The sequence below is a fragment of the Asterias amurensis genome, chromosome 11 (assembly GCF_032118995.1).
Source record: "Asterias amurensis chromosome 11, ASM3211899v1".
Taxonomy (NCBI): Eukaryota; Metazoa; Echinodermata; class Asteroidea; order Forcipulatida; family Asteriidae; genus Asterias; species Asterias amurensis.
In genome coordinates this window covers 13,821,183-13,838,262 of record NC_092658.1, presented here as the reverse complement: position 1 = coordinate 13,838,262, position 17,080 = coordinate 13,821,183, and the positions used below count along the sequence as shown (strand labels likewise).

General features: G+C 39.0%; 1 protein-coding gene across 1 annotated transcript; it reads right to left on the bottom strand.

Moving 5' to 3' along the window:
- Nucleotides 1–192: 192 nt before the first annotated feature.
- LOC139943663 (85/88 kDa calcium-independent phospholipase A2-like) lies at nucleotides 193–16,973 on the bottom strand. The gene is made up of 14 exons (XM_071940395.1): nucleotides 16,873–16,973; nucleotides 14,293–14,536; nucleotides 12,186–12,401; nucleotides 10,843–11,029; nucleotides 10,305–10,489; nucleotides 9,347–9,632; nucleotides 8,798–9,086; nucleotides 7,747–7,913; nucleotides 6,701–6,797; nucleotides 5,799–5,949; nucleotides 5,408–5,547; nucleotides 4,647–4,801; nucleotides 3,848–4,018; nucleotides 193–2,877 (listed from the first exon to the last, which is right to left on the bottom strand). The coding sequence occupies exons 2-14, from the start codon at nucleotides 14,517–14,519 to the stop codon at nucleotides 2,653–2,655; spliced, it is 2,496 nt and encodes an 831-aa protein (XP_071796496.1). The 5' UTR covers nucleotides 14,520–14,536; nucleotides 16,873–16,973; the 3' UTR covers nucleotides 193–2,652.
- Between the last annotated feature and the right edge of the window lie 107 nt (nucleotides 16,974–17,080).

Here is a 17,080-nt window from a genome sequence, read left to right as displayed (position 1 = left end):
TTGACCCATTTCACAAGATGCAATGCACCAGCACACACCTGTACCCTCTCAGCCATTTTAGAGTCAAAATGGTTGAAATGATAGCCACAATTGTGCAGAGGTGCATTTTCCATCATCCAAGGGTTCAGTAGGGAGAAAAAGATTACCAACAACTTTAAAAGCAAAAATTGTTTATAAATAATTATAATATGGTCGTTTTCAAATTCTTTAAGGATTCAGTAGGGCTTAGATACCTCTACACCTGTTATGTGGTAAATATATTTGAAAATGTAATCGAAAAAAAAAAAAATGTTTTGTTGGCACTATTATCACACATTTGTTATATGTCTATGCTATGATCAAAGGTTAGGACAATAACAGAAACTACAGCATGTTTTTGTATTGAAAATTAATTCTTAAACAATAATTCTAACGCTTGCTGCATTTTTATGGCATGTCAGGTTTACTAAACATAATTTTGTTTAAGGTGCAAGCACCGGGTTGTAAGTTTCATAAATTTTCCTCCTATAATATTGAAATTTTGTGAACTACATGTACTTATTGTCTGACCAGAAGCCATGTCCTGAATAAAAATTATGAAATGAATCGAAAGAAAGACTTGGGCATACATGTATAAGAAATCATTTCTCACATGTACTTGTTACTTAGTGGTTATCCGCTTAAAAATCACCTTAAAATATTACTAGCCAATGTGCTGTAGTTTTTGTAAAAATTAGTGAAACAATGTCATGAAAATACATTTTACATGCTGAAAAAAAATTTGTCTTTAGAGACAAAAATTATTGTGATTTGTTTTACTCATTTCTCAAAAACTACAGCACCTCAGCAAGTAATATTTTAAGGGAAGCTTTCTACCATCATTATTTTCAAACTGTATGTAAATCTGTGAACATTGTGTTTGGTACCTTACAAAAATAACCTGGACCTTTTAAGTTGTGACTGTAATTGCTTTTAAAGATATGGTGGGATTTGGAATCTATGAGGGATTGTTGAAGATTATTCGATAATTTCAGTGTTCATGCTTGCTTATAAAAGGTATGAATATATTCTTTCAAAATACTTCACTGAGGGGTAGGCCTGATACTTCAAACAATTTTGGGAACTTTCTCGAAAGGTGCAAATCTGACACTGACTTGCTAGGATAAAATAAAATTTAACATACAAAAAACTATCTTCTATTATTACACTTTTTTTTAAACTAAATAACTGTCACTATTTCATATGATACTAAATATAAAACAGTTGCACTAACAACAAATCGCCAAATTTGTTCCAATCTATACTCTGGTTTTGCCTGATGATGAATTTTGTTTTAAGTACTGAAAAGCTTGAAAACGATATCCACATATAAATTGCATTGTTTTCTCAATAGCCAGCGCTTTTTCGGAACTCGCAATGGCCTCTTGCCATCAGGCACTCTGGGTTGTCTAATGGTTTAGATATCGGATCTGATCTGATGTGGGATTCAAACCATGGTCCACAAGAGATGGCAGGGAAACAACCACCCAGCCAAACTGATTTGGAGGTCAGTTTTATATCTGACTCATTAAAGATGCTATGTCAGATTTTTTGCCGATTTGACCCCAAAATTTTGATTTAAAATTCAATAGGTATTTTGATTGGGATCGAGAAAGTTACAAGCTTTCATTTGAGCCATTGCTCGAAAAAGTCCGCCAATTATTAGTAGCAGTGAAATAAAGTGCTCCAAATTAGTTTTTGTCAGGATCCCGACGATATATCACATGACCAATTCTTATGTGTTTTATAAGAAACGTTTTAAATTTTTGTCATGGTTCCTAACCATTAAAAGTAAAAGTTAAACTTTTTTTTCGTTAGAGCGGGTGATACTCTTTGAAATACCATTCACTCCAAAAAATCTATTTTTTTAATGTTTGGGGCCAAAAATCTGACACAGCAACTTTAAAACTACAAGCATACACAATTTGAAATATATTTACTAAGAAAAGATCACTGCTGAGTATACGTTAAATTTAAACCCATCGAAGGCCAAATATGCAAACTACGCTGCATTTTTAAAAAAGGATTTTGAATAAGGCTGCTCATGGCACACACAATATTACATCCACTTTGTAGGATAATACATCATTATTGAATAATTCATTACACAGTCACTGCATCGTGACAGCTCAACCAATCATAGTACAGTATATATACATATATAGTGGCTTCATATAAAGCGTTCATATCCGTCACTCAGTGCGCTCAAGACGATTCAACATTCAGTATTTTCCTGCAAGGTATGTGGGACGAAGTTTGAATTATGAGACCTACTCCTTTTACATTGCACCCTGTAATGGTTTACAAGGTGCTGTGGCGCAATATGCAGCCAATCAAACCAGGAACACCGGGGACGAACCCCTTCTCTTTGTGATAAGTGCAATGGGTTTCTTGTATGTGCATTGCACAACACACAGGACCAACGGCTTTAAGTCCCATCCGAATGACGAAGCATCATGGACACAAGTGTCGCGACTGGAACTCGACCCCACACTCTGCTTATAAGAAACACCAGAGCTTGAGTCTGGTGCTCTTAATCGCAAGGCCTCAACACGCCAAAGAAAAGCGTGTACCTTAAACTCATGAATATGCATGACGTATTAAATAAGCTCATAAATATGTATGATGTTTATCTTACTGTAGCTGGGATTTCAGGAGTTCTCCAAGTTGCGTGATCTTATCTCTGTTTTGATGTAAGTAGACTTCCGTCTCCCAAAGCATCTTGAGTAAGACGCTGTCTCTGGTTTCGTCCAGTGGGATGTCAGCGCTCATTGGCGTACTGAAGCGGTAGAAGGGAGCACCAATCATATTACACCAGGAGCGTGCACGATCCAGAGTGCGCCCTCTAGCATCTGTTAACTTTGGGATGAAAATTTCAATAAAATCAACACATAAAATGATGGTGTGAGACGCTTAAGTTTAGATTACAACCCATCTACCTGACTGGGACAAATTTCATAAAGCTGCTTAGCAGAAAAGACTGCTTAAAAAATTCAACAGCAAAGCAAAAAATTGTGGGGCACCTGTCACACCAATGTAAACTTAATGGAATATTGGCTGGTAACCTGTTTTTGCTTAGCAATATTTGTATGTGCTTACCAAGTTTTTGTGCTTACAGGCGTTATGAAATTGAGCCCAGAATTTGAGACACATAACTGTCATAAGGCAGCTTCTCAGAGTGTGTTTATCTTTTAAACCATCGAACGGCTCAAAAAAAAGGTTTAATTCGCCTTTAATAATAATGCGCCTTACATCCATGACTGGACCCCAAGGCGCTGTACAAATTAAAATAGCACCAAGCAAGAGGCAGATATAATCAAAGAGCATCACAAGATTTCGTAAAATATAAACTACACAAACGGACCAGCCAATAATTAAAACCAAACGCCACAAAAGTTAAAAAGTTATGAAAAGAGCTTGGGCGATATCACGATATTATCGAGTATCGCGATATTATTTTTGAAACCATTTCGATATCGGATCGATTTGGTTTTAATCGAGATATTGATATATCGCGATATATCGAGATAATAGCGATAATTCTGATATATCGAGATATCGATTAAATATCGCGATGAATTTGCTAGCTGAGACATCTTGCACTCCATAGGTTTGGACACCTCTCTTATGCTATGACTGTCTCTTCTACAACTTTCACTTGGAGTTTGAAGACTGATGATGTCAAATTTAATTAATCGTGATTATATCGAATACCGCGATAAATTGTCGGCGATATATCGTAAACAAAATAAATTGATATCCCCCAAGCTTAGTTACAATTATATATAAAAAGTGTCTACCCATGAAATATATTTGAAAGTTATCTTACCTGATCAAGTAGAATCTCTCCCAAGTTAGCTGCTCCAGCGATTGCCTTAGCAGCATTAAACAAATCTAGCATGCTGCTAGGTCTAGCCATCTCAGTACTCTTCATTGGTTTACATGGGACACACCCCGTACCTACTGAAACAACCACGCCCACATCACGAGTTGGTTCACCCTGAAAACAAGTTAACAAAATGTTATCAGACAAAAAAAAGAATTTTTCATCAGAAAGTGGTGGTCGGAAGTTGAAGATCTTGAAAAATGTTGCCTGTCATTGCCATTTTGGAAAACCTTTTTGTGGGACATTATGCCGTTGGTCCCGTGTTTTGTGAAACGCACGTAAAAAAACCCAGTGCACTTATCAAAAAGACAAGGGGTTCGCCCCGGTAATCCTAGTTTGATTGGCAGCATATTGTGCCACATGGTGCTATGTAAAAGGATTAGATCTCATAATAGACCGATCCAGTAGGCTCCGCCCACGACGCAATTGTGAGCAAGAACACGTGGGGCTCTCCAATGCCTTTCTGCACAACTCTGCCGCGCGCCAAGATACGTGCACACATGTCGGACATTATTTGTCGGACCTTCGTTGCGTTGTGATTGGTCAATACGCAATGGGGCGGAGCTTAGTGGATCGGTCTATTCAAACATGGTCCCACATACCTTGCAGGAAAGTACTGTATGTTAAAGCTCCTTGAGCTGAGTGACTCCTTGAGCTGAGTGACGGATGGTAAGGAAGAGAGGGTATGAATGTCATTAACTGTTAAAACTCAAAAGTATCCATCCATTATTCCATGACATACCTTCATTTTCTTATCCATATTATACTCCTGTAGCTCGGTCAATGCATCCAGCGTTGGATTATTAGCAATTAAACCTCCATCTAAGAATCGTCCCATTGGTTGGAAGTAGGTAGGAGCGGCACCACTACAGCGAGCTGCCTTCCATATCAGCTGCTCTGTAGATATAAACAATAGTCATAATTACATATGACACACTAGATCCTTGTCATCTGATTGGTGCCATCCATTATTTGACCATGTATTTACTGCTTCGACACTCCATATTTTAATATTGTAGGGTGTCATGGCCGAGTGGCATCGAATTCAAGTTATGGTTGTTAAGTCATCAGAGTGTGGGCTTGAATCCCGGTCATGACACTTGTGTCCTTGAGCAAGATGCAGAACTATAATTGCTTCTCTTCACCAAGGGGTATAAATGGGTACCTGCTAGAGTAGAGGTTGATATTGTGTATGAAAAAGCCTTCGGAGCGCCATGGCAGCTCGAGCTGCATACTCCCCGGGGAGCATAGAAAGGTTAAAGGAATGTTATTGCCCCTATGACCAGGGCACTATAAATGTTAAACACAAGGTATGGTCATGCCAGGGGGGACAAGGTTGGAGCCGTCAGTACGAAATCAATTTTATAGCCACAACCATTGTAGTATTTGGAAAAACAGAATTGTGCACACGTAAGACTCAGTTGGGACCAACCTTGCCCAGGAAGTTCAAATACAAAGTCTGAAATGGATAATATAATAAAATTTAAAATTACTTCAAATTACCATGGAACAATGGTGGTGACTCGAAGGTGTCTTCGTTATAAACGAGGGCAGCAGACGATGAGCATTTCGGGGGTTCGTAGCTGCGAAACATGTGTAGAGGTGGCGGTGTTCGGTCCCCGAGTGTTGCTGTGACCAAAACTCTACAAAGAATAAATCATAATTTATTCATGTTTTTTCCTGGAGGAAATTCATTTATTCAAACCTTAAACAGGTAGTTAAGGTACAAAAACACTGAAAAGCCATGGCAATAAAACGAAATATAAAGTTAACAAAATCATCATTCATAAGTATAACCCCCAATGGAGATATACTGTTTTCAGGAACACAAATAACAACCAATTGCTAACGTGACGTATACAAAGTGGGCCCCATGATTGTTTTTTTTTCTTACTTATGTTTAACGATGGTGTCCATCTTGGTGTCTTCACCAAAGAGTTGTTTGAGAAATGTTTCTAGCGGTTCAGAGGGGTAGGGACGATTGCCGAAAAAGACGGAATTCTTCAAACCAAAGTACAGACCTCTAGTCTCCTTCACTGAAAACCCTGTAGAATAAATAAAGAATATCAAATATAAACATGCAATCTTTACGGAGTCATGGCCGAGTTGTTCAAGTTCTGGGTCCAACTTCATAGAGCTGCTTAAGCACAAAAAGTAGCTTAGCACAAAAGATTTATGCTTAGCAGAAACGGGTTACCAGCCAAAATACCATGCATCCTGCTAAGCAGCTCTAAGAAATTGGTCCCTGGTGGTTAAGTCATTGGAGTGCAAGTTCGAATGCCAGTCATGACACTCTTGTCCTTAGGCAACATGCCTTACTATAATTACTTCTCTTTAACCAGGGATAAATGGACACCTGTAAGGGTAGAGGTTGATATTGTGTATGAAAAACCACTGAAGCTCCACGGCATAAAGCATCTAGCTCAAGGACACAGGTGTCATGCCCAGGATTTGAGCCGACACTCGGACAACTCATAATAATCAACAGAACTTGAATTTGATGCTCTAAACCACTCGGCGATGACACCCTATACAAATGATCTACGCTTCAAAGGGTGGTGCCAAACCCCTGGGCCCAATTTCAAACAGCTGCTTTTATAAAAGAAGAAAATCCCTGCTTAGCAATAATAATGAGCAGGACACCAGTCACAAATTGTTCGTGTGGCATTGTATTTTGGCTGGTAACCTTATTCTGGTTAGCATAATTTGTTTAGCTTAGCTTATTTGTTTGTCTAATCAACTATATGAAATTGGGTCCAGGTTGCTACATCCCTGATAAGAAACAATATTTCTTACCTACTGCCAGTGCAAGGGCCAATATACCTCCAGTACTAGTGCCTGCTATCCAGTCAAATAAATCAGCTATTGGCCTACCAGCTGCTTCCTCTATTGCCTGAAAAACAATTCAACACGTATAGAATGACAACGTGCAAGAATAGTAAGACAATGTCTTTATTATTATTATTCTCTTCAATATATATTTGTTTTTTGTAACGCCATGTGAGTATTTACTTGCCAGGGAAGATTTTGTTCTTTAGAGAACTGTCTTGCTGAGCAGATTTTCGGATTTCGAGAGACTTCTCAGTTGTGAAAAGAACTTTCCTGCTTTTACACTACTACCTGGGCGGAAGGTAGGGACTACTAATGAAGATTTTGGTGGATCATTATTAACTTTACTACTGTGGACTGAGTTCGTAATTAGTCTCAATGTTTCAACAAGCTTGGTCCAGGAGACTGCATCAAACTACTTCTAAAATAAAACGTCCCCCTTTGTCTAGAGGTTGGGAACACGTTTAAAAAATGTATTGTTCACATCTGAATGGAAAAAATATGAGCATTTTATACAAGTAGGTTGCACAGATTACCGAAAGTAGCCCACAGGGCAGGTTGAGAGGTGGTGTTTACTCACCAGTAGCAGGTCTTACTAGAAAATGTACGTCATGGTAGCCCTGATGTGTATGGCACAATGAATGGTACTAGGGTTTGCTCTTCAGAAATTGCTAAACTAAAACTCACTAAGGAATCAGTCGAGTCTCCAATAGACCGTATTGAATAACCCCTTTGCTGCTTTAAAAGTGGCCATCTTGTAGGTCAAACCGTATGCGCGTCTAAACGCATACATCAAAGAAACAACCAGCACGCAGCATTCCCGGTTTGATTTCCATGGCACAAGCAGGCAGACGCCATCTTATAGGGCAAATATTTGAACGGTGACGTCATATTCAATACGGTCTATACTCTGATACTATTTTACTCACATTTAGTTGCTTGTAATGATTGATGACTACTCACTAAGAACTCATTTGAGCATAGTCTCCAGATTCTGATACTAATTTACTCACATTTAATATCTGGATGAGTACAAGTCCTCTAATTCCTCCCCCATCCAGGCACAGGACGTTGTCACTCTGCCTGCGAGGTGATGCATTATCTGTCTCATCTGTTGCCACGGAAACACCTTGCTTGCTGGCCATCAAACCGATACATATTGCCAGGAATTCATCATAAGCTATAACAAAAGTTTTAGATCATAAATGGGCGTGACACGCGAGCTTGCACCTGTGCTTATAAGACAGTTTCTTCATTCCCATTGGTCAAGAGCAACAGCTGAAACAGTTGCGCCACATCACGCGATATATGCACGACGCGCACAGCATTCTCTTATAAGGAGTTATTAACCCGAAGGCCTTACCATTTCATAGCTGGAGGGGTGTTGTGTTGAAAGAAATCATTGAACAACTATCATTTTTGCATTTATTTTACTTGTTAACAATTATCAATTTATCAGTGTTGATGTTTTTGGACCCAATAGTGGCATTTAGCCTTGTTTTGACGAACTTGCATGAAAAAAGAGTCCCACGTTGTATCACAAACATGGGTGTGATCCCTGGCTATACGGCAGTTAAGGGTTGTATGGCTTCCGACTGGCACCCCAAACAAAGATATTGATAAAATAGGGAGACATAGGGCTAGATAGCTCAGTTGGTAGAGTGCTAGCACAATAATCCGGAGGTCTTCGGTTCAAATCCTGCTCTAGACAATTTTTCTTTGTTCAACCCCAAAATCATTTAAAATTTATCCATTCAGTTTCCCTTGTGGTTTTTTTGCTATTTGAAATAAAAAGTTGCTAAGGTGATCCCCTGGCTGATGCTTCCCAGTTTGTATCATAAACTTGAGTGCGATCCCTGGCTACATGGCAGTTAACAGTTGTATAGCTTCTGACTGGAACCTCCGAACAAAGATATTGACAAAATAGGGAGATTGCCAATGTTAATCCGGACGTCATTGGTTCAAATTCTACTCTTTTACCCAGTCAGATTCCCTTGTGGTTTATTATTTGAGATAAAAAAAAAAAAAATAAAATAAAAATTTTGTCATTGCCACAAAGAATACCTTTATTGCTCTCTAACTGAGTGAAATCAGTATTAGCAGTGGTAGGGTTTCCGTTGTACGTCCCACCAGCCTTACATCCAGCACTACATCCCTGCATGCCTGGCGGGCAACGCTTGGCGCCTACCAGGTGTAGAGCGCTGATAATATGATTGGTCGAACCCATGTAGCTACCAAGAGAGGATATTATCGGAGTCGTGGCAATGTGGCGTGGAGATTCCTTCTTCATGTTTACCGCATTAACATCAGCTCCGAAGACGATCAAAGCGTGAACCATGTCCAAGTTATTTTTCTGGATGATAAAATACACAAAGACACTTTCAAAATGTTGAATCCAGCTATGGACCCCTTTGACATTGTGCAGCACACTATCACGCACCTCTGTCCGCCATTTTGTAAATCAAACTCAATATTTTCACATGTATGATGTTAGTTGTATTGTACACATCTAATTTTATATATGATAAAAACAATCAACCAGTTCCCAAAACCAAATCTATACTTTGCCTTTAGTAAGCTTTATGTTGCATTTTAATATTCTCATATTCTCACCCTGACTGCATCGTGAAGTGGTGTATCCCCACCTGGTACCCGGACATTAACGTTGGCTCCTGCACACAATATTGCCATAGCACACTCTAGTCTCTGCCTCTGTATCATGACATGGAGTGGGGTGTGACCGGTCTTGCTCTCTGCGTTCACGTCCAGTTCGCCATGTTTGATAGCCAGGTCAACAAACTTTGCTGACTTGGCATAATGCAGCGCTGTTCCTCCATACTTGACGCAGGTGCTGCTGCAAAGCTGGGCATCAGGTGCTTTCATGAAAGCTACAGCAGCACTGTATACATGTATGGTATAGTAATACAATGTTAAAGGCATTGGACCTGTTTTGGTTATTATTTATTGTCTGGGTGGATTTACAATAAGTTCTCTGCTGAATGAAATCCACCTTAATTTCATGTATTTTTTATACTTGATGAAAAATAAAATTCAATGAAATGAAATTTAATTATTTTTTCGGGTGTCTTGATTCTGCATCTGCTAAAGTAGTTGTTGCTAGTGCAGTTATTTAACTAGTTACTTTTCAAGACACAGCCGTCGTTTTCACAAAATTCTTTCTAACTTCTAACTTAGGATTAATCTTAGGACTTAGGACAAGTTAAGTTCTGTAACTACTAGAAGTAAGGATGCATTGAACCCATCACCATCCTTACTCGAGATAGAACTAATTCTAGCGTTTCATGAAATCGGCTGCTGGACACCTTTGGTTGAATGTGTTTCAAAATATTTATCAGAATACACTTTCTTGGCAACAAGCAACAGAGAGCTGTTGATATACTACCAAAAAATGTGAGAAACAACTCTCTTTAATAACATACATAGCTTTTTAAAACGAGGCATTTTCTCAATAAAATATTTGAAACTGAGAAAGACTTGCCCGAAGCAGCTCATCAAATTAAACTGATCAAAGAAGTGGGTTTGGGGTATGATGCACACGTCCAATACTTACTTCAAGTTCTGATATTTGAAGGCGTAATGTATGGGATGACCCATAACATCAGTAACACTGACCAGGGCTCCAAGGTTAGCTAGCCCTGCAGCTGTATCCAGATTGCCCAGTTTACAAGCTACTTGTACAGCTGTCATACCACGTAGATTGTATCGATTGATGTCACTTGTGTCTTCAGCCAATACCTTAAGACAAAAGACATCAGAGTAATTCAATGGTATTTGGCCCTTGCAAAAAAGGTGAGATTAATGAGAAGTCTACAGCAGTTTTTGATAGTAACCAGGATTTTGAGAAACATTTCACTTCCAAGTAAAGTAGTTATGTAAAAAGATATCATTCCCCCCAATTTGAATCTGAGATTGTGTATTCCTTTTCAGATTATTGTGGGCGCATTCGCTCCGGATTTTCGGCGATTTCAAAAACCCCGACCACCTTTTGAAATGATATTTTTACATGTTAGTTTTATGAGTGCTATATGAGAAGCCACAATTATTATTATGAAATCATTTACTCTTCTCAAAGCCTCCTGAATCCTTACCTCTAGCATTGGCGACACATTCCCAACTAATCTGGCTGCATAGTGGAATACACTTTCTCCCTCAGCATCAGCGATATTCAGTTTAGCTCCGTAAATAACAAGAGCTTTGGCCATAGACACATCATTCCACTTCACTGCTAGATGTAGAGGCGTTCTCTTCGCATCACACTCCTGACTATTTATGTGCCTATCAAATTTTGATTCGGGGTTAAACAAAGAAAAAATTGACTAAAGTGGGATGTGAACTAATGACCTCTTATTCAACATGCGGGGGTCATTGGTTCGACTGACTCCAAATCATTTGAAAATTTATCTAGTCAGTTTCCCTTGTGGCTTAAACTTAAAATGTGAGCTCTTTTCATACTACAGAACTAAATCTTTAGAATTAAACACCAGGGTGAATTTTATCCCCATCGCCATGCCATCCGAACGGTCTAGGGCCAGGGACTCAAATTTACTAAATAAGGGTTTGAAGTTTGGTCTGGTCAGTTGCAACACTCAAGTGTAGAAATTCATTTTTTTTTTACCACCCATACACCAATGTATGTTAGCAACTCAGTACTTTCCTGAGTCCTGTGAAAAAATATCACAGGCATGTTACTCGGGTGGGATTCGAACCAACAACCCTTGCAATTCTAGAGCAGTGTCAAGAACAAGGGGCGTTTATCCGATGCAAATTTAAAGGCAGTGGACACTATTGGTAATTATTCAAAATAATTGTTAGCATAAAACCTTTCTTGGTAACGAGTAATGGGGAGAGGTTGATGGTATAAAACACTGTGAGAAACGGCTCCCTCTGAAGTGCCATAGTTTTCGAGAAAGAAGTAATTTTCCACGAATTTGATTTCAGGACCTCAGATTTACAACTTGAGGTCTCAAAATCAACCATCTAAACGAACACAACTTCGTGTGACAGGGGTGTTTTTTTCTTTCATTATTATCTTGCTAGTTTGATGACCGATAGAGCTCAAATTTTCACAGGTTTGTTATTTTATGCATATGTTGAGATACACTAACTGTGAAGGCTCATCTTTGACAATTACCAACAGTGTCCACTGCCTTTAACATCTCTTATATTACTTGTGTAGATGGCCAAGGCACTTTATCAAATGGGCGCCGGCTACAAATATGGAGTTACCAGATAACCCGTGATCCTGTCCAGGGGTATAGAAGTATTCTCAGTCAGTTCAATACATGTCCCAATGAACATGTTCATGAAACTGGATAAACACCGGCCCGATGAGCTATAACGACTCCGGACAGACATTACTTCCTTTTTTTTCACTGCCCGAAGAGCATTTCATTAGAAATAACTCCAAATAAATAGCGAAAAATTATCTTACTCTATAACTTGTTTTGATGACAGGCACTTGTCGAACTTAGCTTGCACAGCGATGTGAGCGCTGGACCATGTAGGGTTGGAACGTGAGCCATTGATGAGTTTCTGTAGAATCTCTACTGTCAGGTTTTGACTGCAATGGTTGCAGAATGGCGCCAGGGTCTGATAGAGCTTGCTGAACTCAGAAATGGTTGCGTCACCCACAGGCAATCTGAACACACTGGAATAATAATATAATATTAATAAATACCTTGGACGGTTTCAAGTCTCTGATTGGTCAAAACCCGGTCACGTGTGGGAGTGTTAACGGTGGTATAAAGACCGGCTTTGGAAAATAGCGAATAAGTGGCCACTAAATTAGCATACATTGTGTAAACCTTGCGCGTTGCACTGTATCGCCACTTATTTATATCCCTGTTAGTTTCATTGCAACTTCGCGCACTTCGCGTACGCATGCTGAAAATGTATCAATTTTGAGTGCGCGCGTGTAACATGTGCGCGCGTATAAACTGACGACGCCGAGCTCGTGCGCGCGTTTTAATGCACAAGGAACAGCTATCGTCCAATCATTTGCCTCCTTTGACCCCAGTGAAGGCGCTGAACAGATCATTATTTCAAAGAGTCACTGGTCTCAAAGATCAGTAATGTGATTAACGCACGAAAGAGATGGGAACCATCAAAAGCTCGAATATGGCCCCTGAACCTGTCTGGAAGTGCCGCCGAGAGAAAAGTTACAAAATTTGGACAATTTTAGCCGTTTAATTCGCTAAAAAAGGTCGGCTCGGTCCATTAACAGCGCCAGCCACCAACCCGGTCATTACCACGCAGTGAAGACCGGGTACTCGCACTGTTATTCCCTAATTCATAGATACCTCAGACAGTTTCGCTATTCCTATTGGTGGAGAGCGCGTCACGTGGGTGTGTATCACCTTTGTTTTTGACCAGTAAAAAGTGTTGAAACATGGGCGTGACACGCGAGCTTGCACCTGTTCTTATAAGACAGTTTCTTCATTCCTATTGGTCGAGAGCAACGGCCGAGACAGTTGTGCCACATCATGCGATACGCGCAACGTGCACAACATTCCCTTATAAGGAGTTGTTTACCCGAGGGCCTTGACTGGGCCTTACCATTTCATAGCTGGAGGGGTGTTGTGTTGAAAGAAATCATTGAAAAATATAATTTTTGCATTTATTTTACTTTTTTACCATAAGTGTTGATGTTTTTTGACCGAAAAGGTATTTATGAATGGGAATCAAAGTGTGTTGAATCGGTTTTCAACTAGTGGTTTAAACCCGCCGATGCCTGGTTCTTGATAATTAAATTTACCTCAACTTTGTCTCTGTAAAATTATCAAGAACCAGGCCTCGTTGGGATTAAACCACTAGTTGAAAACCTCTTCACCACACATTGATTCCCTTAAAAATAAAAATGGTGGAGAGCACCCAGCAGGTCCGTCAGGCATGTCGCTCATGGTGCTGTACAAACAATACAAAACCAAATACAAGGGAAAGTACAATAACATGTATCCTATAAACCACCGGAATAAGGTAAGAGCAAAATCACACTGCACATTATACAAAGTAAACCTTATTATGGGTTCCGAGACATTCCATTCAGTTTGTGACATGTAGTAGGTGTGTCACGTTTCAAACACAATCTATCACTGCAATTTAACACACAATGTACGTATGTACATGTACATGCACACAGGTAAACACTGATTATCGTTAACTGTATGATAATAAATGATTCATTTCGTAATTTTGCAACAATATATTCAAAACAAGGAAATCTGGGCCCAATTTCAAAGAGCTGCCAAACGGTAAGCAAATTTTTGTGCTACAGCAGAAAAAGTCTTTTAAGCTTATTTCACAGCTTAGCAAGCGCAGCCATCTTGCGCACTACCTTTGATTTGTGTTGTTATGTCATTCATTTCATACAGTAAGCAACAGAAGGTTAGCACGCCTAGGTGAGTTTTATGGTAAGCAGGGCTATGAAAACGAAATTCACAGGGTAAGCACAAAATCAGGTGTTAAGCAATGAAATCGGGCCCAGCTCATCAGCTAAAAAAGGTTCCTTGAAGATTTTTATTAACATGATTAATACTGACCTGAATGCAAATAGATTGTTTTGATCCAAGAACAGCACACACTCGTACATTTTCCCCTTCACATCATGCAGCAGTCGCAAGTATTCCAGATTCGAGACAATCGGCCAGTTGGAATATTTCTGCACTGGATGCTCCACTTTCCGAACGGTGCGAGCGGATGGATTGATGGTTTGGATGTTACTCAGGACACTGCTCACCATTTTGTTGAGGTCTTTGAACAGTGCCATGATGTTGGATCAGTCACCTATAGAAAAATGTAATTGATCAATATAAACCAGTGCTCCGTAGGCCCTGAACACAAGTGTTCCAAACATGTAGGTCCCCCAGCACCAGTGTTCACTGGGCCCAGGCACCAGTGCTGATATATATAGGCCCCAGGTACCAGTGTGACAATATATATCCTCCCCTTACCAGTTTTCACGCTATTATGCCTTTTTCTTAGAATTGGAAAAAAAATAATGATGCCTTATATCAACCGATGCCCTAATTACCTTCTTTTGTTAATATGAAGTATGCAAACATATATTAAAACTTGATGGACATTGAAATGTTCACACTACACACCGATCTTCGATGACTTCAACTGGCCCCATTTGTTTTGAGTTTTTCCTGTTTTCACGGAAAACAAGAAAGCATAGTTTCCCGGTGAAGCCATACATGGAAGAAACATCTACAGTGACTACAAGTGTTCTTTGAGACTCTGTGTATTACTCTATAGCCAGCAGTTGTCTTCGTTTTATTCAAAATATTTTATAATGAAGTTTTAAAATTCCCATGGTAATTTGCAAAAAATAACAAAAATAAATAATTTAAAAAAAAGTGTGAATAATCATTGGCTTTAAAATCTGATTTTTATTTATTTTTTCCCCCTTTTTTTTCTCTTAAAATTTAGAATAAAGCATATAAATAAACAGTGATAATTGAATCAACAAGCTGATCGTTTAAATTTTAATACTAATAATATTATTGATCGGAGGGTTAAAAAAAAAAATCTCCAAAAATATTAGAAAATGATATAAGGCACATGGCTTCTTTAAGCCTCTGTATTTTTTTCCCAGAATGCTCAGCAAAATATTCAGTCACATGGTTTGATCATCATGATTTGTGAATTGAAATAGTGTTTGATGAAACTTTTTCGGTGGGCAAATATTTTTATATTGGCCTCAACATTATGACATATTTTTGTACCTTGTAGAAATGCCTAAAATACCAAACTTTTTGCATTTACAAGTGCAAATATCCAGTGGAGCCTTACGTGTTTCTAAGTTTTGGTCAAGGGAGAGGAGACTCTTTGCTTGGCAAATAAAACCACACAATTTTTATCTGGGGACTGTTTACATCGCGCACAGAGAGGTAAAAGATTTGCAAAGATTTTAGGGACACCTTGAAAACAGGACCTCCTACGATACATTGAATATATACATTGTTACAAATTGTAACATGGTAAAGTGTTGTTAACTGGCTGGTGAATTTGTCTTTCACTTTGTAGTAGTGTGTCCCAACCTAATATTGTAATGAGGATACGAGCATGCTCGAAACGATTGTAGACACGTGTCAAGACCGAGTGTCCTAACTCCCAGGGATTGCTGTTTGCCCAAGATTCGGTCCCCCACGGGAAATTAACGTTGGCTGTAGTGTTGTAGGAGGAGGACTCAAAAAGAACGCGCTATCAGAAGTAGTTTGGGAAAAGTTTCAGTATGGTGCCACCAATGATACAAGTTTTCAATAAAAATACATTCCTTTTTTTATTTTTTATTTATTAAATATTTTTTTAAATAATTATTTTTTATTCATAAATGCCTCGAACAGTTATGCTATTCCTATTGGTGGAGAGCGCGTCATGTGGGCATGAATAAACCTTTGTTTATGACCAGTAAAAAGTGTTAAAAACATGGGCGTGACACGCGAGCTTGCACCTGTGCTTATAAGACAGTTTCTTCATTCCTATTGGTCGAGAGAAACAGCCGTGCCACATCACGCGAATAGCGCGACGCGCACAGCATTCCCTTTTTTATAAGGAGTTGTTTACCCGAGGGCCTTTTATTACCATTTCATAGCTGGAGGGGTGTTGTGTTGAAAGAAATAATAATAATAATAATATGAACTCATTGAACAACTATCGTTTGGTACAATTATACGAATACAGGGCCACTCCAGGGTTAGGGTTTGGTTTAGAGTTACTCCTATAACTTTTCCGGTTTCGTCCGGCTATCGTCTCCTACCGAAAAGGTATGTCAGGATGTATGAATGGGAATCAAAAGTGTGTTGAATCGATTTTCAACTAGTGGTTTTTTAAACCCGCCGAGGCCTGGTTCTTGATAATTTATATCGACTTCGTCTCGGTAACATTATCAAGAACCAGGCCTCGTTGGGTTTAAACTACTAGTTGAAAACCTCTTCACCACACATTGATTCCCTTAATAAAAACCAGAAACTTAACTTGAGGGGTTTTGTCTTATTTGAGTTGAGAAGTTGAGAAAGTAAAAAACCCACCCGCATTTCATTCATTAGATATTTTTTCTTTCAGTGAAAGTTTCACATACTAAATTTCATTTTTATTCAAGAAATTAGTGGACTTACCTTTTTTAAGTGACACACCTATAAAAAAATGAACAATTTGTCTCGAATTGAATGTCTTCTTGTGTTGTTCGTCTGCTGCTTGTGCTGTCACAATCTGTAAAATGACAAAATCTGAAGTCTACTCTCTTATTTGAGACAATGGAGGGCGGTTTCCGAATCATCACACTCGTACCCACGGGTAATGGCTCTGACGAATCGACTATTAATT

Coding starts and splice junctions, on each gene's coding strand:
- LOC139943663 (XM_071940395.1), bottom strand. CDS start 14,519: ATGGCACTGTTCAAAGACCTCAACAAAATGGTGAGCAGTGTCCTGAGT. Junction 11,030..12,185: donor TCATCAAAACAAGTTATAGA/GTAAGATAATTT, acceptor AAAATTTGATAG/GCACATAAATAGTCAGGAGT. Junction 10,490..10,842: donor ATGTGTCGCCAATGCTAGAG/GTAAGGATTCAG, acceptor TTTTGTCTTAAG/GTATTGGCTGAAGACACAAG.